The sequence below is a fragment of the Rhinopithecus roxellana genome, chromosome 1 (genome assembly GCF_007565055.1).
Source record: "Rhinopithecus roxellana isolate Shanxi Qingling chromosome 1, ASM756505v1, whole genome shotgun sequence".
Classification (NCBI taxonomy): domain Eukaryota; kingdom Metazoa; phylum Chordata; class Mammalia; order Primates; family Cercopithecidae; genus Rhinopithecus; species Rhinopithecus roxellana.
Genome location: NC_044549.1, coordinates 173,338,319 through 173,362,307, shown reverse-complemented (window position 1 = coordinate 173,362,307; position 23,989 = coordinate 173,338,319). Strand labels below are relative to the sequence as shown.

The window sequence follows — 23,989 nt, the reverse complement described above, 5'->3', positions numbered from 1 at the left end:
GTGAAACTCTCTCTGTACTAAAAATACAAAAATTAGCCAGGCGTGGTTGTGCATGCCTGTAAATCCCAGCTACTTGTGAGGCTGAGACAGGAGAATTGCTTGAGTCCAGGATGCAGAGGTTGCCATGAACTGAGATCATGCCTCTGCACTCCAACTGGGGCGACAGAGTGAGACAACATCCCAAATAATAATATTAATAAAATCAGTCTTACATGTTGAACATAAATCCAGTGGAAAGCTGCGTCCTAAAGTTGAAGTATGTCTTAGTGCTTACAAGTGTGGCTCTGGAGTCTAACTACCTGGGTTTAAAACTTTGCTCTATCACTTACTAAATGTGACTTTGGGCAAGTTAATCTGCCTTGTTAGTAGTAGCACCTACCTCAAAAGGTTATAAGTATTAAATGAGATAATACATATGAAGAACCATGAAGATCGTCTGGTGAAATTAAGGATGCAAATGCCTGCTGCTATTAAGAACTTTTTTATATGCCCACTTATCTCAGCTTCATCATCTTATAGATAAACTGAAGTTCAACATCTCCACAATCCGTCAGTTTACCTCCAAATTGAAACCCCCAATGGGCCAAGTTCCTAAATGGTCTTATTTTAACTGGGGGGAAAAAAGCAAGCAACCAGAATTATTTGTATTTAATTTTTATGACCAATCTTTAGATATTCTTAGAAACATATACAATGACTTATCTTTATTACAAATTTGCTTTTATAAAGATGGGCATAATACTTGAAAGGATGAACAAATGCCCCATACTCATAATTTGTGTGGCACCCTTGGAAGGAGTTGAGGTCTTTGTAAGACACAGTTCCGTGGTAAGACATGGTCATCTTCAACCTTGGTGGTTCATCGATTTCCATTTACCCCTGAGAGAAAGGTTTTCATGTTTTGTTTCTACTGAAAAGGCAGTAAGCAGAGAAAGGAGGGATTGATGTTACTTAAATAACTGTGTGGCCATATCTAACTGACCCACATGTAAAAGTTACAGAAGATTCAAGCCAAGATTGAAGGTAAAGAATTTCAATATCCAATTTATTTTCTGCGTTGTTCTTGGTAAGTGGCTCTGTGTTCTCTTTTCTGTTTGCTCTTTGAGAGCTTTAAATTCCAGTGGCAGGAATTAAGAGCAGTGTTTTTGTTTTGTGGGCCTTGAGATGCCGGAACAGTTGGCCTGCCTTCTACGGATGGAAGGGAAATGAAAAAAAGACTGCAACAGTGAAAGCTGCCCATTTAGAACTCTGCAGACTTCCTTCCCAAAAAGCCTGGGCCCTAGATGATGCATATGCCATGCAGCTGCTGTAGACAGCTCCTGTCCCCTGGCCTCCTTTGTGCAGAATAGATCTTGGTCTTTCACGTCTTTAAATAAGATCCTCTAGAGCTTCAGCACACTTACAGTGGCCTGGAGGGGCATGTGCCAAGTGTGTAGGGTTGCATACCAGGCCTCTGGGTCTATGGAAAGCCAGAAAGAGTAGGAGAAGAGGGAAGTGAATGGGACAGTGGTGTCTGTTGGACCAGCATGGGTGGCCTAGGCTGCCCAGAACATGAAAGATGTCCAGTTCCTCTTAACTCTGGCTATGGATGTGAAGGCCAATTTGGGTTACCTGACATTCGTTGCCCATTTTATTGACTTAAGGATTTGTTTATATATAGTTAAGATAAATAGAATATGGTAACTTCCTTTAAAGGCTGTGTGTGTGTGTGTGTGTGTGTGTGTGTGTGTGTGTGTGTGTGTGAGAAAGAGAGAGAGAGAGAGAGAGAGGGAGAGAGAAAGAGAAAGAGAGAGAGAGAGAGAGAGAGAGAGAGAGAGACAGGAGAGAGGAGAGAGAGACAGACATAGCAATTAAGTTTTTTTTTAATGATTTCTTTGCAGCTCTTGAGAAAGTCTATTTTACAAAGAGGAAAACCTGTGGTTGAAGGCTCTTTGGAAAAGAAACCCCCATTTGAAAAACCTAGCATTGAACAGGTAAAAAGATTTTAAAAAGTCCTCTTTTTATTGGCTTAAGGCTGAAGAAATCTTTTAATCCTCCTTTTACATGTCTGTCTATGGCTTCCCTCCTCCATACCGAGGTTAGAGATGTTTACCAGTCTGTGGAAATTGTCCTGGAGGCTTTGGATCAGAGGTGTATACCTAATTTAATACATGATCTAGCTTTTGCCTTTTCGGGTTGTTATATACTCAGAGTTTACTGTGTGTGTGGGGAAGAAAAAAATTAAGTAGAACATGTAGTTTGTAAGAACACATGAAATGTGCTTTTTCTTGTTGTTGATGCTTTAAAATGAAGTCTTTGTCCATTTGCTTGGCACTGTCTGAGAAAGCCTATTGAGGTGAGGGAATTTAGTAGCAATGTGAAAAACATTGTAAGTCAAGCAAAAAAAGAAATAAGATTTTGTACCCAGAAATGGACTTCCTGCTACATTATGATTCCTGGAAAGAAGCCGTTTTACTCAGGGAATGTGTTAAAATGTAAAGAGTTTTTCTGTTAGGTGTTGTCAGTATCTTTCATTAGCATCACTTTTTTAGCCTTTCATTGTTTGGCTAAACAAAAACACTCTGGACTGAATTTTTTGATGACAATGACTACTGAAGTCATGATACCAGAGTCCTTAAAAATGAATGCATTTTTATCAGTCAGTTTTCAGTAAATTTTATTTTGCCTCCAAACTCTATTAAATAAGAATTCATTGCTCTTTTATTTGAAATTAGATGAGATGGAAATTCTGTAGCAAGATTAAATTAACAGTTTTTTAAAAAGCCCATAATTCTGAATGATATATATATTTTGGTAAGCTTATTGACTTCAAACAAATGATGGTAAAGAGTTTAAATTTTAGTTGTTTAGTTCAGTGGCAGGCATGATAGCAGCCTTTTGATTAGCATTTTTGTACTGTAAAAACATAATATTTATCTAAGAACTGCATTATATGTGGGCTACTCTGCTGATAGTGAAGCAATAATTATTCTGCACAACAGTCATATTTTCTTGATTCAGGGTTTTGACCTTTTCAGTTCATGGTTTTGATTTTCTCCTTAATGCTTCAGGATTTCAGCAGGCGTAAAGTCATAACTCACAACCTCTCTGTCTTGTCACTTTTCATCCACTGTGATCTGAGGCAAGATTCCCCCTGGGGATTGCTATTTTCTTTTAGGGAAAAGGAAGAGATTTTTGTGAATAGAGAAATGTCTGTTCTTTTGCTAATAACCACCAGTCGTGCTGGCTGTGTGGGTGTTCAGAATTAGTATGATTGCATAGCTGCATGAAGAAATTGCCCTTTCCTCTTTTTAAGGGTGTGAATAACTTTGTACAGTACAAATTTAGTCACCTGCCAGCAAAAGAAAGGCAAACAATAGTTGAGTTGGCAAAAATGTTCCTAAACCGCATCAACTATTGGCATCTGGAGGCACCATCTCAACGAAGACTGCGATCTCCCAATGATGATATTTCTGGATACAAAGAGAACTACACAAGGTAATCAGATGCAAGTTCTTTTCCTTTGGCCCCATAAAGCCTGTTACAGACATAAAATTCTACTTGACTCTGTAGGTAGAGGGTTGCCTAGTTATCATTATGACTCCATCTAATTCAGAGATAATGTCTTTATAATTTAACTTACAAACTCCTACTTTTCATTACTGTCATAATATGTTGAGGGGTGAGGGATGTAAATCGTCTATACCCAGTATGATAGCCACTTGCCGTATGAGCACTTGAAAATGTCGCTAGTTTGAATTGAGATTTCTATGATTGTACCAAACAAGAGTTTAAAATTGCTCATTAATAGTTTTAAAATATTGATTACTTGTAGAAATGATAGTACATTGGATATATTGGATTAAATAAAATATATTAAAGTTAATTTTACCTGTTTTTACCATTCCATTGTGGCTACTAGAAAATTTAAAATCCGGCCGGGTGCGGTGGCTCAAGCCTGTAATCCCAGCACTTTGGGAGGCCGAGACGGGCGGATCACGAGGTCAGGAGATCGAGACCATCCTGGCTAACACGGTGAAACCCCGTCTCTACTAAAAATACAAAAAAACTAGCCGGGCGAGGTGGCGGGCGCCTGTAGTCCCAGCTACTCGGGAGGCTGAGGCAGGAGAATGGCGTAAACCCGGGAGGTGGAGCTTGCAGTGAGCTGAGATCCGGCCACTGCACTCCAGCCTGGGCGACAGAGCGAGACTCCGTCTCAACCAAAAAAAAAAAAAAAAAAAAGAAAATTTAAAATCCATATGTGGCTTGTATTATTTATCTATTGAATATTGCTGACTAGATAGCTACACTATAACTCTGAAATTAATTAGAGCCCTCACTCAGAAAATGCAATGACCATATAATGAAGTTAAAGAATTTTTTTTAGGCTGGGCATGGTGGCTCACGCCTATAATCCTAGCACTTTGGGAGGCCAAAGTGGGTAGATCACTTGGGTCAGGAGTTCAAGACCAGCCTGGTCAATATGGTGAAACCCCATCTCTACTAAAAATACAAAAATTAGCTGGGCATGGTGTCACATGACTGTAATCCCGGCTACTTGGGAGGCTGAGGCAAGAGAATCACTTGAACCCAGGAGGCAGAGTTTGCAGTGAGCTGAGATTGTGTGCTACTACACTGCAGCCTGGGCAACAGAGCAAGACTCTGTCTCAAAAAAATTTTTTTTTCTTTTAAAGGGAAGATTAGCTTAGATCCAGAACTGTGATGGAACTGATATCATTATACATATTATCTTCCAGGTTTTGTCCCTTTAAATAACATTTTATATTAGTTATAATGAAAGAAAATGTAGAATTTGGTAGCCTTTGTCTCTTCACTTAACATCATATCAGACATTTCACAGGTTACATTATAGTCCATTGACTTGATTTACCCTAATTTACCTAACCATTTCTCTATTGCTGGATATTCAAACTCTGCAAATAGTCTTGGATTGAACATATATTTTCTTCTAAAGTAGAAATTTATTTTTATTGCTTATTACTTGCAGAATAATAGAATTGGTTTTACAAATCTTAAACTTGTACCATACAAAATATAATGACCTACATTTATTTTCATTTGTAGGAATGTGACTTGGGTCATCCATTCTTTTCAACTTTTTTATAACTTTTCTCTGTTTATATTTCAGAGGCACATCAAACTTCCATCAGGGGATATTAGGGAGCTTTAGTGCATATTTTTTTCCTGATTTAAAGTGGGCAGTAGTATCTTTTGATAGCCTGTCAAGACCACTTGTGCCCAGGTTATTTTCTGTAACAGCAGATAACATGGAAGAATGGTATCATTTAAAATAAGCTTTCCTCTCTGTCACTGACCTAATTTCATGTGTAGCACACCCGATTTCCTCTCTTTCTCTTTACTTTTACAATATATGCAATTTCAGTTACAAAGTATTTTCTCCTTAATAATTGATATTTGTAGGAATTGCAGATTTCTTCAAAATAAGTTTTTAAATTATATCTTTATTTCTATGTCTTTGATTTTAGGATATTACATTAACAATAGTCCTATATTATTGAAACTCTTGTTTATAATAAGAGTTGAGACGATAAGTGTCTCAAAAATATATATTTTTTAATCCCACCTGTGAACAATTGACAAAGCTAAATATTTGTCAAAGCCAAGGCCCTGAATGCATTTGCCACTTTTAACAGAGAAAGTAATTGTTTCATCAATAAAAAGGAGAATTAATTGTGAAGCAGCTTAGGAGACATTACTATATTTTGTTTTCTTTTTCTTTTTATTTTTTCTAGAGATGGTGTCTCATTCTGTATCCCAGGCTGGAGTGCAGTGGCATGATCATAGCTCACTGTAGCCTCAACCTCCTAGACTCAAGCAATTCATATATCTCAGCCTCCTGAGTAGCTGGGACTACAGGCACATGCCACCATGCCTGGCTATTTATTTATTTTTTATAGAGATGGGGTCTCACTATGTTGCCCAGGCTGGTCTCAAACTCCTGACCTCAAGCGATCCTCCCATCTTGGCCTCCCAAAGTGCTGGGGTTGCATGTGTGAGTCACTGTGCCCAGCTATGATATTTTAGAAAACAGAAGAAAAATGCAAGGTAGTCTTTGAGAATTACTAAGAAGTTGGTGGCACTTACAAATACTTAAGAAGTAGTAAAAATGGAAATTGGTTTGGATGAGTGCTGGGTTTGAATGGTGTGGGTCCATCTCTCCCTTGTTATGTGAGCTTTAGACCAGTCCCTGGTCTAAAGAGACCTTTGATTTCTTTCTCTGTCCAGGTGTCATGAGTTTTGTGTATTCCATGGGTGGTTTGTATGTAGTTTCTGACACACAGAACAGGTGCCAGGAAGATGCTCATCATCATTTTCCTCCCATGCACATTGTTCTCTAAAACTCAGTCACTGCCAATGTGGAGCTATTAAGCTAAAGCCTTAAATATATAATTGATTGAGTGTGTAATTATTTGAATATCACTTTAGAAATTAAGATAGCAGGGAATAGAAAAACGGCAAAAGAGTCCTTTATAGCCCAGCATCGTAAGCCAACAGCTGAAGGCAAAGAGTGGAGTCAGACAATGGAAAAGAGAAACTTGCTGAGAGAAACTGAAATGAATATGCCCTGATGAGGTCTGAAACCTGCTGATTTCTAGGTGAAATGTAGACCAAGAACCCCTATTAATAATAAATAAGGAAATGAAGGTAGATGACACCAGCCTCCCCCACGTCCCCACCATCACGTCATGTTGATGAGGAAAGGGAAGTAGAGAGGAACAACCTGTGAAAATTAGGAGAATCAATATTCAGAGTAAAACCTCACTGCCATGACCACATGGGGAATTAAAAAAACCACATACCACCACAGCATGATGTCTCACTGATACTGATCTTCTTAAAAATGGGTAATATTACTGGCTGCAGGCACCAGCAGGCTTTATCTTGATGTTACTGTAAGAGAACCTCAGGACCTATAACGCTGGTTCAGCTTATAACTTAGGGCAGTTACTGTAAATATTAGAACAAAGATGTGCCGAAAATGTTTGCAGTACATCAGTCTGAAAATGAAGTTAAACAGGATTCTTTGTGGAAAAGACTGGACTTAGAAAATGATTGTGTTCATTACAGAGCTAACTTGTAAATATTTATTCCATAAAAATTAAAAGCAAACTGGACAGTAGTACTGCTTAACTTACTTCTCTGTTCTGAATAAAAGAAAAGATAAATATTCCTTTTTTTTTTTTTTTTTGAGATGGAGTCTCGCTCTGTTGTCTAGGCTAGAGTGCAGTGGTATGACCTCGGATCACTGCCACCTCCACCTCCTGGGTTCAGGCAATTTTCCTGCCTTGGCCTCCAGAGTAGCTGGGATTACAAGTGCGTGCCACCATGCCTGGATAATTTTTGTATTTTTAGTAAAGATGGGGTTTCACCATGTTGGTCAGGCTGGTCTCGAACTCCTGACCTCAGGTGATCTGCCTACCTCATCCTCCTCAAGTGCTGGGATTAAAGGCGTGAGCCACCACACTCAGCCTAAATATTGTTACATAAGTGTATGTTAACTGTACCTAATATATACTTCCAGAAGCACTGTGGTTATAGAAAAAATGTGGGCAAATATTTTGAAGTTCCTGAATTTCATGATAGTACACTATTATAATTCCATGAAGAAATAACCCGAGAAGAAAGTCGGAGGATTATGGCTTCTTAAAATACAACTCACCAACAGTCTGCTGAAGGAAAGTGGCAAGTAATTAGTCTTAGATTTTGAATTGTGTAGAACTTTTGAAAGTTAAAGCTGACACCCACACTGAGGAGATGTTTCACAAGTATACAGAGCGACTGGGTGCAGTAGCTTATGCCTGTAATCCCAGCAACTTTGAGAGGCTGAGGCGGGAGGATCGCTTGAGCCCAGGAGTTTGAGCCCAGCCTGTGCAACAGGATGAGACTTCATCTCTACAAAAAAAATTAATAAACTATCTGGGTGTGGTGGCATGTGCCTGTGGTCCCAGCTACTCTGGGGGTTGAGGTGGGAGGATTGCTTGAGCCCAGGAGGTCAAAGCTGCATGGAGCCGTCCATGATCCTACCACTGCACTCCAGCCTGGGCGACAGAGCAGAACCCTGTCTAAAAAAAAAAAAAAAAAAAAAAAAAAAAAGAGAAGAAGAAAAAGAATACATAGCAAGTTAGCTGAAACTAACTTGTTTGTTTTGGGAAACAGTTTTATTCAGCCATTCAGCCATTCTTCTATGATGTATAGCCTATTGCCATGTGTACTGAGCATTCATTATTAGACATGTAAATCTAGAACAGAATTTATCAGGAAGCATGCAAAGAACACTAGGAAACAGGAGATCTGACTTCTAGTCTGGACTTCAGTAGTAACTGGGCCTCAGTCCCTGTGAACTAGGGCAGGTCAGTTTATTCCTGAAAACCACAGGATTTTCAGTTCAGCAAGTCAGTAGAATGAGTTGGTCTTCTGTGTTCACATTTTAAAATTCTGTTCACAGAAGTTACAAATCATCATGATGATGTGAAAAATCTGGGAGTTATTTGAACAGTCAGAAAATAGCATGCAAATACCATCCTTATTAGACATACAAAAATGAATGAACTATCATTTTGCTTCTTTTTAGTAGACCTGAAATCAGTCATGTAGGTAAAATCTTTTCCTACAGTTACTTCTTTGGAGGAATGCATGTGCCCATGCACGTCCATTTCCTTCTTTCTGTCTCATTATGTGCAATAATATCAATCAATGTATTAAAACAACACTAGAAGTACACACACACACACACACTCATTCTTTTTGTCTCTTACACACACACACACACACACACATTGACTTGGCCTCATTGTCTTAATCTACTGTGAACTTTACAGATTACAAAATAAGATTAATCTTGGAAGTTAAGAAAAAGTTGAAAAGTATAAATTGAGGCCTATAAAATGACTTTGAGGAAATGAATGAAAAGCCATTATTTGAAAGTTTTTACTAGCTAATAACAATCTATGCTGTCTTCTTCTACCCTGGGAAGATTGAATAACCTGTTAAAGCACTTTTGGATAACTTTTTAGGATTTTATGATAATATTTACAACCTATCATCTTTGTAGGAGAAATAATGTCAGTCTTAGAGCCTTAGACGTCTGCAGATCTCTCCTCAGATGGAAATGCTCTTTAGACTCTAAATCAGCACTGTCCAATAGATATATAATATGAACCAAAAATGCAAGCCAGATATATAATTTAAAATTTTCTAGTGGCTACGTATAAAATGAATAGATAAAAGAAATTATTTTTTGAATTTTATATATGTATCTTTTTTTTTTTTTTTTTGAGATGGAGTCTTGCAGTGTCGCCCAGGCTGGGGTGCAGTGGCTCAATCTTGGTTCACTGCAACTTCCACCTCCTGGGTTCAAGCCATTCCCCTGCCTCTGCCTCCCAAGTAGCTGGGATTAAAGGCATGTGCCACCACACCTGGCTCATTTTTGTATTTTTAGTAGAGACAGCGTTTGACCATGTTGGCCAGGCTGATCTCGAACCCCTGACCTTAAATAATCTGCCCGTCTTGACCTCCCAGAGTGCTAGGATTATAGGCATGAGCCACCTGGCCAATAATATATATATATTTTTACCCAATATATTAAAAATATCATTTCGGCTGGGCATGGTGGCTCACGCCAGTAATCCTAGCACTTTGGGAGGCCAAGGCGGGTGGATTGCTTGAGGTCAGGAGTTCAAGACCAGCCTGGCCAACATGGTGAAACCCTGTTTCTACTAAAAATACAAAAATTAGCCAGGCATGGTGGCGGACACCTGTAATCCCAGCTACTCAGGAGGCTGGGACATGAGAGTAGCTTGAATGGGGAGGGGGAGGTTGCAGTGAGTTGAGATCATGCCATTGCACTCCAGCCTGGGGCACAGAACAATACTCTGTCTCAAAAACAAAACAAAACAAACCACAAAAACAAAAAACCCACAAAAATATAATTTCACTATGTAACCATTGTGAAAAATTATTAAGGATGTATATTTACTTTTTTGGTACTGAGTCCTTCAAAACTCCAAATCCAGTGTTTATTTTGCTTTTTCCTTTTTTTTTTTTTTTTTTTTTTTTGAGGTGGAGTGTTGCTGTGATTCCCAGACTGGAGTGCAGCGGTATGAACTCGGCTCACTGCAACCTTCGCCTCCCAGGTTCAAACGATTCTCTTGCCTCAGCCTCCCGAGTAGCTGGGACTACAGGTGCCTGCCACCATGCCTGGCTAATACTTATATTTTTAGTAGAGATGGGGTTTCATCATATTCCCCAGGCTGGTCTTGAACTCTTGACCTCAGGTAATCCACCTGCCTCAACTTCCCAAAGTCCTGGGATTACAGGTGTGAGCCACTGCATCCGGCCAAATCCAGTGTGTATTCACACATCTTAATTCAGTAGCTAAATTTTAAACAATTAAATTAAATGGAGTCCTACTAGAACAATCAAGTTATGTTTAATGGGAAAACATTTTACACTGTTTCCACTTAAAAGTAAAATTGAAATTGATTAAATGAAATTAAAAGTTAAACTTCTAGGTCATACTAGCCACATTTCCAGTGCTCAATAGTTACCAGTGGCTGGTGGCTACTGTGTTGAATAGCAGAGACATAGAATCATCCCCATCATCAGTGAAAGCTTTATTGGACAATAAATCTTTAAACCTTTCATTGCAGAAAATTGGACATATTTTGTTATTTTTAAAATTTAGTCATGTTCTGCATAATAACGTTTTAGTTAGCAGTGGACCATATATAATGACAGTCGTCCTTTGAGATTATACCAAAATTTTGCTGTACTTTTCTATGTTTAGGTATATTTAGATATACAAATACTTACCATTATGTTACAGTTGCTTGTAGTATTCAGTACAGTAACATGCTGTACAGGTTTGCAGCCTAAGAGCAACAGACTATGCCATAGAGCAGGGGTCCCCAACACGTGGGCCATGGTCCACCATGGGTCTGTGGCTCATTAGGAACCGGGCCTCACAGCAGGAAGCAAGTAGTGGGCGAGTGAGCATTATAGCCTGAGCTCCCCTCCTGTTAGATCAGTGGCGGCGTTAGATTCTCATAGGAGCACGAACCCTATTGTGAACTGTGTGTGTGAGGGACCTAGGTTACGCATTCCTGCTGAGAGTCTAAGGCCTGATGATCTGAGGTGGAACAGTTTCACCTGGAAACCATCCCTTCTACCCCGTAGCCATGGAAAAATTGTCTCATGAAACTAATTCCTGGTGCCAAAAAAGTTGGGGACCTCTGCCATAGAGCCTAGGTGCCAAGTGTGTAGTAGGTTCTACCATCTAGGTTTGTGTAGGAACACTCTCCAGTGTTTGCACAGTGATAAAATCACCTGACTCATTTCTGAGAATGTATTCCCATTGTTAAGCAAGACATGAAAGACATGACCATATTAAGTCTTACAGATAGTCTTGTGATTGCCTAAGTCTCACGAAATTGAACTTCTGATTATGAAGATTTGTGACTGTTTAACTCTACATTTGTAGTTTCATTACTAGTTATTTGGGATCTGACTTCCCCTCAGCCCCAGATAGATAGATAGATAGATAGATAGCATGTCAGTGTCTCACTCTGTCACTGTCACCAAGGCTGCATTGCGGTGGCACAATCATAGCTCACTGCAGCCTAGAACTCCTAGGTTCAAGCAATCCTACCTCCTCAGCGTCCCGAGTAGCTAGGACTATAGGCATGTGCCAATACACCTGGCTAATTTTTAAACTTTCTGTACAGATGGGCATCTTACTATGTTGCCTAGGCTGGTCTCGAACTCCTGGGTTCAAGCAGTCTTCCTGCTTGGGCCTTCCAAAGCACTGGGATGACTGGTGTAAGCCACCATGCCGTGCCTAGCCAGCCCGTTCTTTTAACTTAATTAAGTGGCCACAGACTAACATCTAGCAAAGAATTGGCTTTGAAAGCAATGAATTTCTATATGAAGCACCTTATGAATTACAAAATAGATGTACTTTCTAGTTTTTTTCTGCTACCAAGATCACTCTTTCAGACAAGAGACAACATTAACACTTGAGGTTCCCATTTCAGTATTGTAAACATAAACGACATTTGGGGTGTAAATTATTAAAGGAAAAAAGTTGAGAGAAGAAATAGAAATAGTAGCGGAAGTTTTAGGTTATTTTTGAATGTAGGCAGACGAATTAAGACTAATGAAAGCATTTTCTCCAAAGGTGTTTGAACCACTGCGACAGCCACCACCATTTCCACCACCAGCACACATACAGGCAAAACATTTTATAATACAGAATAAGATTTTTAAAAAAATGTCAGGAGCATGAATAATATTATTCCTCTCTTCATTAAAGGGCTTAAAGTTCATCGGGAGCTTTTTGTAGCAGCTTGGGCACATTAGAGAGCTGTCTCCCATTTTAAAGGAGAACAGGAAAGCACATAGAGAGGAGAGGTTTGATTTTTGGAAGGCAGTCCTTTCCTAGAAGAGGGTGATTTGGGTCTGCTCTCGAGGAATAAGAATCTGTGGAATAACGCTTTTTGACCTTTTCCTCGTTTGATGCCACCCTCCATGGCTACCACTGTTACATTTATGTTGCTGGGTCCTGAGAAATTCACATCTTCCACTTCTAGGAGATAAAAAAAAAAAAAAAATACGGTTGGCTGAGTGTGGTAGCTCATGCCTATAATCCCAGCACTTTGGGAAGCCAAGGTGGGTGGATCTCTTTAGTCCAGGAGTTCGAGACAAGCCTGGGCAACGTGGTGAAACCCCGTCTTTATAAAAAATAGAAAAAAATTAGCCATGTGTGGTGGTGCATGCCTGTGGCCCCAGCTGTTCTGCAGGCCGAGGTAGGAGGGTCACTTGAGCCCAGGAGGTGGAGGTTGCAGTGAGCCGAGATTGTACCACTGCACTCCAGCCTGGGTGACACAGTGAGACCCTGTCTCAAAAAAAAAAAAAAGAGAAAAAGAAAGAGATTTATTTTTGAATAGACTTTTACTCTCCACTGTATGTTGGCTGAATGCACTTTCTAAATTAGATGACCTCTGTTGTCAGTGTACCCTGGAACTGTGGTCAGATCTCAAGAAAACTCCTGGCTTCCCTCTGGACTGGTCCTCCTCTAGCATCGTGCAGTGATGCTGAGGTGCATTTTTGACTTTGAGTCTGAGAAAAATGTACCTAGGTGACAGATGGTAGAAGCTTAATACTTTCTACATTTTTGACTGAGTTTTAAACAGTACTGGAGATTGTTGTCTTCCCACCAAACCTCTGATAAGTGCTGTGTAGGCTTTTTAAATAAATCTTAACATTTTCCTCAGAGGACTAGGTGGTTAATTCTGATTCTTTCACAGAAGAGACTTCCTCAGCTTCTCCTTTAATTTTTTCTTTTATTTAAACTACCATTAGTGTGCCAGTAACTCCAGTTATACTATGCCTTTTATATACAGTATTTCATTTAATGCTAACAAGAACCCAATGAGGTAGGTATAATTGTTGTCCCCATTTTACAGGTAAGGAAAGAGAGGCTAAATAGCATAATTACATTTTCAAAGTTATGCAGCTAGTTAAGTGGCACAGCAGGAATTTGATCCCAGGGGCTGTTTGACTCCAGGACTCACTGTGTGATGCTGCAGAATAAGTTGATTTTAACAGAACTAGACACAAATGGTGGTGTAAAGGCAAGCTAATTCCCAAGTTTCACTAGCTGGTAGGGATATTGTTGCTTCTTATTGCAGGCCTAGTTTTTTTTCTGCTATGGTTAATAGTACGAGATAAACATAATTGGATATTTCTGATGTCCTGGGGGTTTACAGGATATTGATGGTGCTTGACTTCTCTTGTCGCAGGTGGCTGTGTTACTGCAACGTGCCACAGTTCTGCGACAGTCTACCTCGGTACGAAACCACACAGGTGTTTGGGAGAACATTGCTTCGCTCGGTCTTCACCGTTATGAGGCGACAACTCCTGGAACAAGCAAGACAGGAAAAAGATAAACTGCCTCTTGAAAAACGAACTCTAATACTCACCCATTTCCCAAAGTAAGGGAGAGTTTTTGCTGGTCTTTGTTTGATCCTAGAGCTCGAGGTTGCTAAATACAATGCCAAAGCCTGCATAAATAACAAGATCAGGAATGATAGAAAAAGCATTCCAGGCCGGGCGCGGTGGCTCAACCCTGTAATCCCAGCACTTTGGGAGGCCGAGACGGGCGGATCATGAGGTCAGGAGGTCGAGACCATCCTGGCTAACACGGTGAAACCCTGTCTCTACTAAAAAAAAATACAAAAAACTAGCCAGGTGAGGTGGCGGACGCCTGTAATCCCAGCTACTCGGGAGGCTGAGGCAGGAGAATGGCGTGAACCCGGGAGGCGGAACTTGCAGTGAGCTGAGATCCGGCCACTGCACTCCAGCCTGGGCGACAGAGCGAGACTCCGTCTCAAAAAAAAAAAAGAAAAAGCATTCCAAGGGGGAGGGAGAAAAGTCCCTCAGTTCCCTTTGTGAATCTTCTTGGGTATTTTCCAGTCCATTTATTAGCCTGACTTTGGGTTGACTGCCGTTATTGCTCCCTTATCCCCTCCTCATCCTACCTGAGTCATTGTCTCTGACTCTTATAGAATGGGGCAGCGCTTTCTTTTGTATATTCAGCGGCCAGGAAGCTCTAGAAAGATGAGGGAGAATGTTTAGGTACATTTTCCAGCCACTCAGAAATGGTGCAAAAGTAGTCAAGTGGCTTTTTTTTTTTTTCCATTCAATTTCTCCAACTTTTTCTAAGCACTGGTGAACCATCCCTGCCTCAGCTATAGTAGACTTGCCCCCACTCTTTGGAAACTAGACTGCAAAAGCAGGGATGAAGAGGAACAGAGACCTCCTTCAGCATGACCTTTGAACCTCTATACTAAATTTCTTGTAGAATATGCATACTTTGGTGCTTCTTGCTTCTTGCACCTGTCAGAGCTCCAAGGCATAAATAATCATTTAAATATTTTAAAGGGAAGGAAATGCTTCAAAGCAATAGAAAGTTGCGGTGCTGTACCATTGGCCTTGGAAGTGCATTTTTAATGCTAAGAACCAAAAATTTAAGCTAAGAGGTTGGATGCTGGTGTAGGCCAAGGGTGCAGTTGATGACTTCTCATGGAGCAATAACAGCGAGAAATGAATGAGACAGTTCATTTTGTGGTTGTCATTCTGCCTAGATCAGCATTTGGTCAGGAAGGCAAAAGGCGTAATTTGAAAAGGCTGGCTAGGTATGATAGCCTTCCTTCCCCACACCATTCTGAACTGCTGATGTAGAGAATAGAATTTGAGAGGAAGTATTCTTTGGGGAAAGATTGATGAAACCCTGTTTTGTTTGAGAAACTAGATTTTTATTATTCAGATAGTATTATTAGATTACAGAATTTTTGTCTCACTAAAGATAGAGTTTTAATTCATAGCAATAAGTTAGGTTCAAAACAACAACAAAAACAACAAAATAACAAAAACAACAAAACAACAAAAAACCAAAATGGTTTCTGAGAGAAATTGACTGAAGATTCCATGGCATTTTAACCCAAATCCTAAACCTTAGATAGATGTCATGAGTAATTCTGATGGGCTTTGGCGGAACACCTAATATTTGCACATATATTTCAGCAACCTGATTGTCAAAATTTTCTTCAGAGAACCAGTACATGAGACTAAGTCATGACATGAACATTTTGTTGTCCTCTGTGGAGGGAGATTCTGAAGCACTTAAACTGCAGTTTGGATGTTGCTCCCAAAACGGGTTATGAAATTAGGGCACACTCATGTATTTCAGTGTCTTTTAACTGACGTAAGCTCCTTTCCTTAGAGACTGAAGCAGTTTTCTTACTTATGTATCTATTACATTTGCTATATAAGCAGCATTTTATGTTTTCAGGTGATAGCTGTCGTTCTGTCTCTGAGTCAGGGGACAAAGAAGACTCCTCCCTTCCCAACACCTGTTATGGTATTTAAAGAGAAATTTTAGTTACTTTGCATAATAACATTTTTCCCATAACAAATTCATTTTGCTTCTTGCAGATATTTGCTAATTATAGTGTGTTTTGTTCCCTCAGCCCATAGTTCTGGCATGCTTATGCTAAGAGCTAAAACATCCATGCTGCCTTCTTTTCTTCTCTATTACTAATGGTGGGGTAAAACTACCACCCACTTCTCCTTTTAAATCCCTTTCCACCGAATATGACAGCATTTAAGGCTATTGGGGATTTATACCTACAGTTTTGGCAGCAGAACCACACATGTTGAAACCTGAGGTATTATTTGAGTCTTGGGCACTGTTTCAGCGTTAGAGCTGGGACCGGCTTCCCAGCACCCAGGGAGGTCTCTGCAATTCTCAGATGCATTTTCAGGGCTTACATTCTTATCTTCGTATTCTTCATATGTGCTGCCTTTTTTCCCACTTGGCTTTAACATGTGCCTCTGTCCCCATTCACCTAATTACAAAGTTTTTTTAAGTTTTGTATCTATATTTCATTCTAAAAGTGAAGAAAATTTGGTCCAGGGGAAAAAATGAAGAAGACCACTGATAGCTTCACCACTCTGAACTATTTTTAGTGCTTTTAGATATTTCTGTTTTTCCCCCACTTATTGACGAAAAAAAATTCAGTAAGCCTCAGCGGGACTTAGGTATCTGTATTTCTTTTTTCTTTTTTTCTCTTTTAATTTTTAAGTTTTTAAAATCACCTGCCCTATTCTGATAAGCATCTGTATTTCTAATAAGGTTTCCAGATGATTTCTATGGGTTGCCAAAACTTGAGATCCATTTGGTTTAAAGTTAGCGTAGTAATTAATTAGTTACTGGTTCCAATCCTGATCCTGCCATTTACTAGTTGCAGGAATTTGATCCAGTTATTTAACTTCTCTGTGCCCTACTTTCTTCATCTGTGAAATGAGTATGAATTTTATCTCATAGGGTTGTTAAAAAGATCAAGTGAGTTAGTATACATCAACCACTTACACCACTGCCTATCATGTAGTAAGAGCTATACATGTGGGTGACAAATAAAAATAGAAAATATAACTCATAGAGTTGATGTGAGGATTCAGTAAGAAGTTCTTAGAGCAGTGCAGGCACAAAGTAAGCACTCAATAAATATTAGTAACTTTTGTGAAGGTAATGACAGTGACAGTGCAGCTATATGGAGGGCTGAAATCATGCTCTGAGATTCACTGAGGAAGATTAATGAATTTCTGCTGATGTAATTCATGTGTCTGTATCCTATGTTGTGTTAAACTATGCAGGGTCAAAAGAGTAAACATTTGTATAAATGCATTTCTGTATTTGTATATACCAGGGCTGCCCAACTAAATTGTAATTTCGGTTGTAATCCTCCATTATATTTCTGATTGAAGGTTTGAGACACTGATGTTAAGGTGATTGCCACAGATTATTAGGGCTGTTGTCCTTACAGTAGTTTTTTTGTTTTTTTTTTTTTAAATCTTATTGCTATTACTCTTGTGTCTAGATTTCTGTCCATGCTAGAAGAAGAAGTTTATAGTCAAAACTCTCCCATCTGGGATCAGGATTTTCTCTCAGCCTCGTCCAGAACCAGCCAGCTAGGCATCCAAACAGGTAAGTTTCCTTTTACATAAATCAGAGAACAACCAGGAAGGCCAACCTGACGTGTAAGTTGCAGTGAACTGCAACTTATACTTAGCTCTATAGTCAAATGAGCTTAGCTCTATAGTCAAATGCTGGCTCTTTCCAAACCCAATTATAGTCTCAGTCGATGGCTAGACACACTTAGGAATCAAGTCTCCGTCTGACCTCTTCATCTATGGTATCTGTTTTGTACATCAAGTTACCACCAGGTATAATGGTGGATAGTGAGTGAGAATGGCAGTCTTGAGTCTCAGGATGTGAACTACTTCCCTGTGGGGGCAGGGCATCCTTGCTATTGCTGAAATCAGCCAGTGGCATCAGTTGGCATTTTGTGAGGAAGGAAGACAGGTGCCTTCTGGAGTCACGGTGATCCCAGAAAGAGGATCTGAATTCCTGCCTTTGACACTAGGAAGACTCCATGGAGAAGTTTGGCAAGAAATGCTGAAACAGTTTATATCTGGCTATGGGGAAAGACAGGATGCAAAATTTTGATGTCAAGAGTTTTTTTGTAGTGCTCTAGGTCAATGTGTAATATGAGGGCTTGTGAGTATTGCCTCTAATGCCTCCAGCAAAGAAAAAAAGATTTATTCTTGCTTTAAAAACAAAATTGAAGTATAATTTATATGTAGTAAAATATACTCTTTTTACCGTGCTGTGTTTTGACAAACACATATATTTGAGTAATTACCACTGCCATCAAAATACAGAACAGTGGCCTCCTTCCAGACAGATTCCCTTGTACCTCTCTGTAGTGCATTCGTAGTCCTACCTCGAGCTCTGGCAACTAGTGATCTGTTTTTTTGTTCTTATAGTTTTGCCTTTTCCAGAAAGTCATAGGAGTGGAATCATATAGTAGACAGCTTTTTGAGACTAATAACTTTAACTCAGCATAATGCATTTGAGAGGTGATTTTTGAAAACGGTTTTCATCTAGAGCTCAAGTTTAGGTGTAAATATAACTAAATCCCTACAAACCAAAGTGCTAGTGAATGAGGAATTTTATTTGAATCATACTCTTTTTGTTTGAGCTCATTACCAAAAACATGTCAAAAACATATTTGGGTCCTTTTTTTTTTCTTTTTTATAACCTGAGGTCATAATTTCATGTATCTCTGATCCAAAACCTGTAGTGCTTTGGGGCCTGTCTGTGCCTATTACATGTTTCTTCTATAGTTGAGCAATCAGCATTTAGTAGACATGTTTTCTGTGGTTACTGGACATATCCTTTGCATTGCTCCCTCTGTACCTGTGCTATTCACTTTACCTTTGATTTGATTTCACCTAACTTTCAAATGACATTTCTTCTGCAAACTCTTTCCTAAGTTCTCCCATCCCTTCTAGCAAGGACTGGATCTCTTTTCTTCCAGACTTTCACAGAGCCTTGAATATATCCTATCCTTGGTTCTCAAACATGACTGCACAATGGAATCACCCATGGAATTTAAAATGCACTGTATACTGATTTCTGAGTGCCATTCCAAGAGAGTGTGAGATTATTGTCCTGGGGTGTGGCCTGGACATTGGAACTTTTAAAAAAACCCCAGGTAATTTTAATGTGCAGCGACATTTGAGAATGACTGTGTTAGACAATACTCACCTCATATTATCCTAGCCCCATTTTTTCTGTATGTCTTTTATCTCCTGTGGATGCAGCTTTTTGATGGTCAGAGACCCAGTTTTGTCGCAATAATTGATACATTTATTAAGTGCTTGGCTAAGAAGCTTCGTTGGTATCTTTAAGCCTTTTCACAAACCCTGGGAGTTTGGAATTATGATCTCCTTTACATAGTTGAGGAAATAGAAGCTCAAGGAGGAGCAACAAATTGCCCAAGATGGACCTTGTAAAGTGACGGAACTGGGTTTCACATCCGTATTTAATTCCTAAATATTACACTGTAGTAAGAGAGCCAGAACTCTAACCACTACATCACACCGTCTTGGTGTGTGCTGCCAATATACAGCATACACTTGTGGAAGGAATGAGTGAAGAACAGTTTCCTCCCTCAGGCAGTGGGGGACCAAAGTTATTCAGCAGGATCAATATAGTTCTCCTTTGGTGGGTCTGTGGAGAGGATTTCTCTGTATGTGAAAACTCCCCTTTATCCTTGTTTGCTCAAAATTCTCCAATCTGTTCAACTTCCAGCCACATTGTTATCTGTCATAGTACAGGATGGAGAAGGAAGAGGTTGTTGTCTGTGACCGTATGGAAATTTTATTCTTTTTTCTGTGGCTAAGGTTGTCACCAGGTTAAGTTGGATTGTACACTTTAGTATTACCTGAAGCCGTCAGAAGCGGGCTGTCTTCTCTTGTTCTATTGTAATTGCAATGTGTTCTCTTGGGGGAAAAGAAGAGTGTAATCATCTACTTAATTAGCATGTCTGTGCGTCGATGCAACTGTGATAAATGACATTCATAAGGATGGATCTGAAATTTTACAAGATACTCAGATGTCTTCTGAATCACCAGAGCTTTCTCTTTGTTCAGAATCACTCCAGTATGCTTTGAAATTCAGAAGGCCTATATATTGGGAGAAAAAAACATAGAGCATGGCACTTTAGTATATTCTGATTTTTGACAAACCACTAGCTATTCAGTTAGAAGTGCTATGGGTTGGTATCTCTCTTACTTGGTTTACTTATTTTTTTTTTTTTTTTTTTTTTTTTTGAGATGGAGTCTCGCTCTGTCGCCCAGGCTGGAGTGCAGTGGCCGGATCTCAGCTCACTGCAAGCTCCGCCTCCCGGGTTTATGCCATTCTCCTGCCTCAGCCTCCCGAGTAGCTGGGACTACAGGCGCCTGCCACCTCGCCCGGCTAGTTTTTTGTATTTTTTAGTAGAGACGGGGTTTCACCGTGTTAGCCAGGATGGTCTTGATCTCCTGACCTCGTGATCCACCCGTCTCGGCCTTTACTTATTTTATTGCCTTCTTGGCTGCTCGGAATGTCCTTGTTGACTGAATTGTGGCTGTGTTGAAAGTTAGATGAATATTCTCTCTGACAATTGTCTGTACTGCCATGCTGTGTCTTGTGTGTGACTAGTGTTTTTGAGAATGTCTATACCGCTTGTCACCTCTCACCTCATCAGCTACTAGTCAGCAACACAGCTAGCAAAGCAGCATTCTACCCTGTAAGGCCTTTTTTTTTTTTTTTTTTTTTTTTTCCCTGAGATGGAGTCTCACTCTGTCGCCCAGGCTGGAGTGCAGTGGCACCATCTCTGCTCACTGCAAGCTCCGCCTCCCGGGTTCACGCCATTCTCCTGCCTCAGCCTCCCGAGTAGCTGGGACTACAGATACCTGCCACCACGCCGGCTGTTTTTCGTATTTTTCGTAGAGGCGGGGTTTCACCATATTAGCCAGGATGCTCTCGATCTCCTGACCTCGTGATCCGCCTGCCTCGGCCTCCCAAAGTGCTGGGATTACAGGCGTGAGCCACTGCACCCGGCCTACAATGGCCTTTTCTAAAAAACAGAAACATAAAAACCCTTTTTGTTTGGAAATACTATCAAACTCACAGTAGAGTTACAAGAAGAGGACAAAGAAATCCTGTATATTTTATATCCTTTACCCGGTTATAAACCAATTGTTAACATTTTGCCATCCTTGCTTTATTATTACCCTTTCTCTATCCCTTCTTTTTCTCTTTTATTCTCTCTCTACTCTTCCCCTAAGTTATTTACATATATATATAATTTAGGAGAAAAAATTAAATATATATAAGATATATTTTTTTATTTATATATAATATACAAATATTCATATACGTAAATATATATTATATGTTATTTATATATAGGTATATATATTTTCTCCTAAATTTGTGTGTGTTTGTGTGTATGTGTGTGTATATGTATATATAAAACTTAGGGGAGGAGTAGAGAGAGAGGAAAAAAAGAAAGTGAAAGAGAGTGACATATAGGCCAGGTGTGGTGGCTCATGCCTGTAATCTCAGCACTTTAGGAGGCCGAGGTGGGCGGATCACCTGAGGTCAGGAGTTTGAGACCAGCCTGCTCAACATGGGAAAACCTCATCTCTACTAAAAATACAAAAAATTAGCCGGGAGTGGTGGCAGGCGCCTGTAATCTCAGCTACTCGGGAGGCTGAGGCAGGAGAATAGCTTGAACCAGGGAGGCAGAGAAGGTTGCAGTGAGCCAAGATCGCACCACTGCACTCCAGCCTGCATGACGAGAGTGAAACTTTGTCTCAAAAAAAAAAAAAAAAGCTATATATATAATATATACTTTTAAAAATATATATTTTATATATAAAAAGCTATCTATAATATGTTTTTAAAAATATATCCAAATATGTAATATATATATTTTTGAAAGTATATATTATATGTATATTTTTTCTCCTAAATTAATTGAAAGTTACAAACATCATGCACCTTTAGTAATTTTGATGTCTCTCATATATTCTCTAACATAAAAACTATAGTTTTCTGTCAGCAAATTTAACGTTGATGTGGTATTGTTATCTAAGCTCTATGCTGTCTTCTGTTTTTGCCTCTTGTCTCAATAATGTGGTTTATTGCAAATTTTCCATTGCATCAGGAGGCATATGATGTTGGCTTGTCCCACCATTGTTGGTATTAAGTTTGATATTAAGTTTGATCACATGGTTCTGGTGGTGGTCACCGGCTTTCTCCACTGCAGTATTACTACCTTTCCTTTTTAATAAAAAGAAGTACTTTTGTGGGGAGATATTTTAAGACTGTATAAATATCTTGTCTTCATCAAAATTATACTCACCAGGTTTAGCCTACACACATGATCTTCCTCAAATCAGTTATCATATGGTGGCTGCCAAATACTGATTTTTTTTTTTTTTTACTAACTTCCACCATTGCTTCCTTATTTCTTTGTTGGTATTCTTGAGCTTTCCTCATCTCCACTTATTTATTTATTCATTTATTATTTTATCAATATGGACTCAGATATCCTTATTCTGTTTAATGAGTTTTAATCCCTACTGTCTTTGTTATTTTGATGCCTTTGGCTTATGTTTTAAAGATGACTTATTTTGTGGCATTGGGCAGGAATGGGGTAGTCCCATTGCACTTGGTTTCTTGTTGCCTAAGAAAGGAGTCAGTCATCTAACACCTTCTTCTCCTTTTGCCCGGGCAGTTATCAGTCCACCTCCTGTGGCTGGGACAATTTCATACAATTCAACCTCATCTTCCCTTGAGCAGTCAAATGCAGGGAGCAGCAGTCCTGCCTGCAAAGCCTCTTCTGGACTTGAGGCAAACCCAGGTAAGCTCTTAAGAGGGATAAGACAGGGCTGTGACTTGCCCCAGGAGCTCTATTACCTGAGGAGTGCAAAAGGTAGACTTAAACCAACTACAGTTTCTGCATGTCCAGGATTTTAATGGCCAGGAATCACTTTGTATTAGGCTTTTGGCTGTACTGGTTAGTTATTACCATCTTAAAACTGTAATAACTGGCTGGGCGTGGTGGCTCATGCCTATAATCCCAGCACTTTGGGAGGCCGAGGTGGGTGGATCATGAGGTCAGGAGATCGAGAGCATCCTGACTAACACGGTGAAACCCCGTCTCTACTGAAAATACAAAAAATTAGCTGGGCGTGGTGGCGGGCATCTGTAGTCCCAGCTACTCGGGAGGCTGAGGCAGGAGAATGGCGTGAACCTGGGAGGCGGAGCTTGCAGTGAGCAGAGATCTTGCCACTGCACTCCAGCCTGGGCAACAGAGTGAGACTCCGTCTCAAAAACAAAAACAAATAAAAACAAAAACAAAACTGTAATAACTTATTGTCATAGCTCACTCATTTGGTGTGTTGCCTGAGAGTTGGCTGATTTCAGCTAGTCTCACTCAATCTTGGCTAGGCTTGCTTGCAGGTTACCCATTGATTATAATCTCTGTTTTGGGCTTGGCTTGGCTAGAGCACTTAAGCTGAAGCAACTCTGCTTTACATATTTCTCATAATTTTCCTGGGACTATTAGGCTACCCGGAACATGTCCTTCTTCTGAAGAGAGAGGGCAGGAAGAAATACACAGTCTCTTGAAGCCTAGGCTCGGAACTTGTAAACCATTGCTTCTGCCACATTCTTTTTTTTTTTTTTCTTTTTATTTGAGATGGAGTCTCACACTGTCACCCAGGCTGGAGTGCAGTGGTGCGATCTCAGCTCACTGCAACCTCTGCCTCCTGGGTTTAAGCAATTCTCCTGCCTCAGCCTCCTGAGTAGCTGGGATCACAGGTGCCCACCACCATGCCCGGCTAATTTTTATATTTTTAGTGGAGACAAGTTTTTCCCATATTGGTCAGGCTGGTCTCAAACTCCTGAGCTCAGGTGATCCACCTGTCTCGGCCTTCCAAAGTGCTGGGATTACAGGTGTGAGCCACCATGCCCTGCTGACTTCTGCCTCATTCTGTCGTCCAAAGC

At 39.9% G+C, this 23,989-nt stretch overlaps 1 protein-coding gene across 2 annotated transcripts in view; it reads left to right on the top strand.

Moving 5' to 3' along the window:
* The window catches only part of KAT2B (lysine acetyltransferase 2B), a 118,573-nt gene that overhangs the window by 60,067 nt on the left and 34,517 nt on the right, over positions 1–23,989 (top strand). For both annotated transcript variants that reach the window (XM_030933369.1, XM_030933372.1), the window contains exons 4-8: positions 1,881–1,973; positions 3,296–3,477; positions 13,821–14,012; positions 17,460–17,566; positions 22,716–22,841. In XM_030933369.1, coding sequence (XP_030789229.1) covers positions 1,881–1,973; positions 3,296–3,477; positions 13,821–14,012; positions 17,460–17,566; positions 22,716–22,841 — 700 coding nt within the window. The remainder of the gene's footprint in view (positions 1–1,880; positions 1,974–3,295; positions 3,478–13,820; positions 14,013–17,459; positions 17,567–22,715; positions 22,842–23,989) is intronic.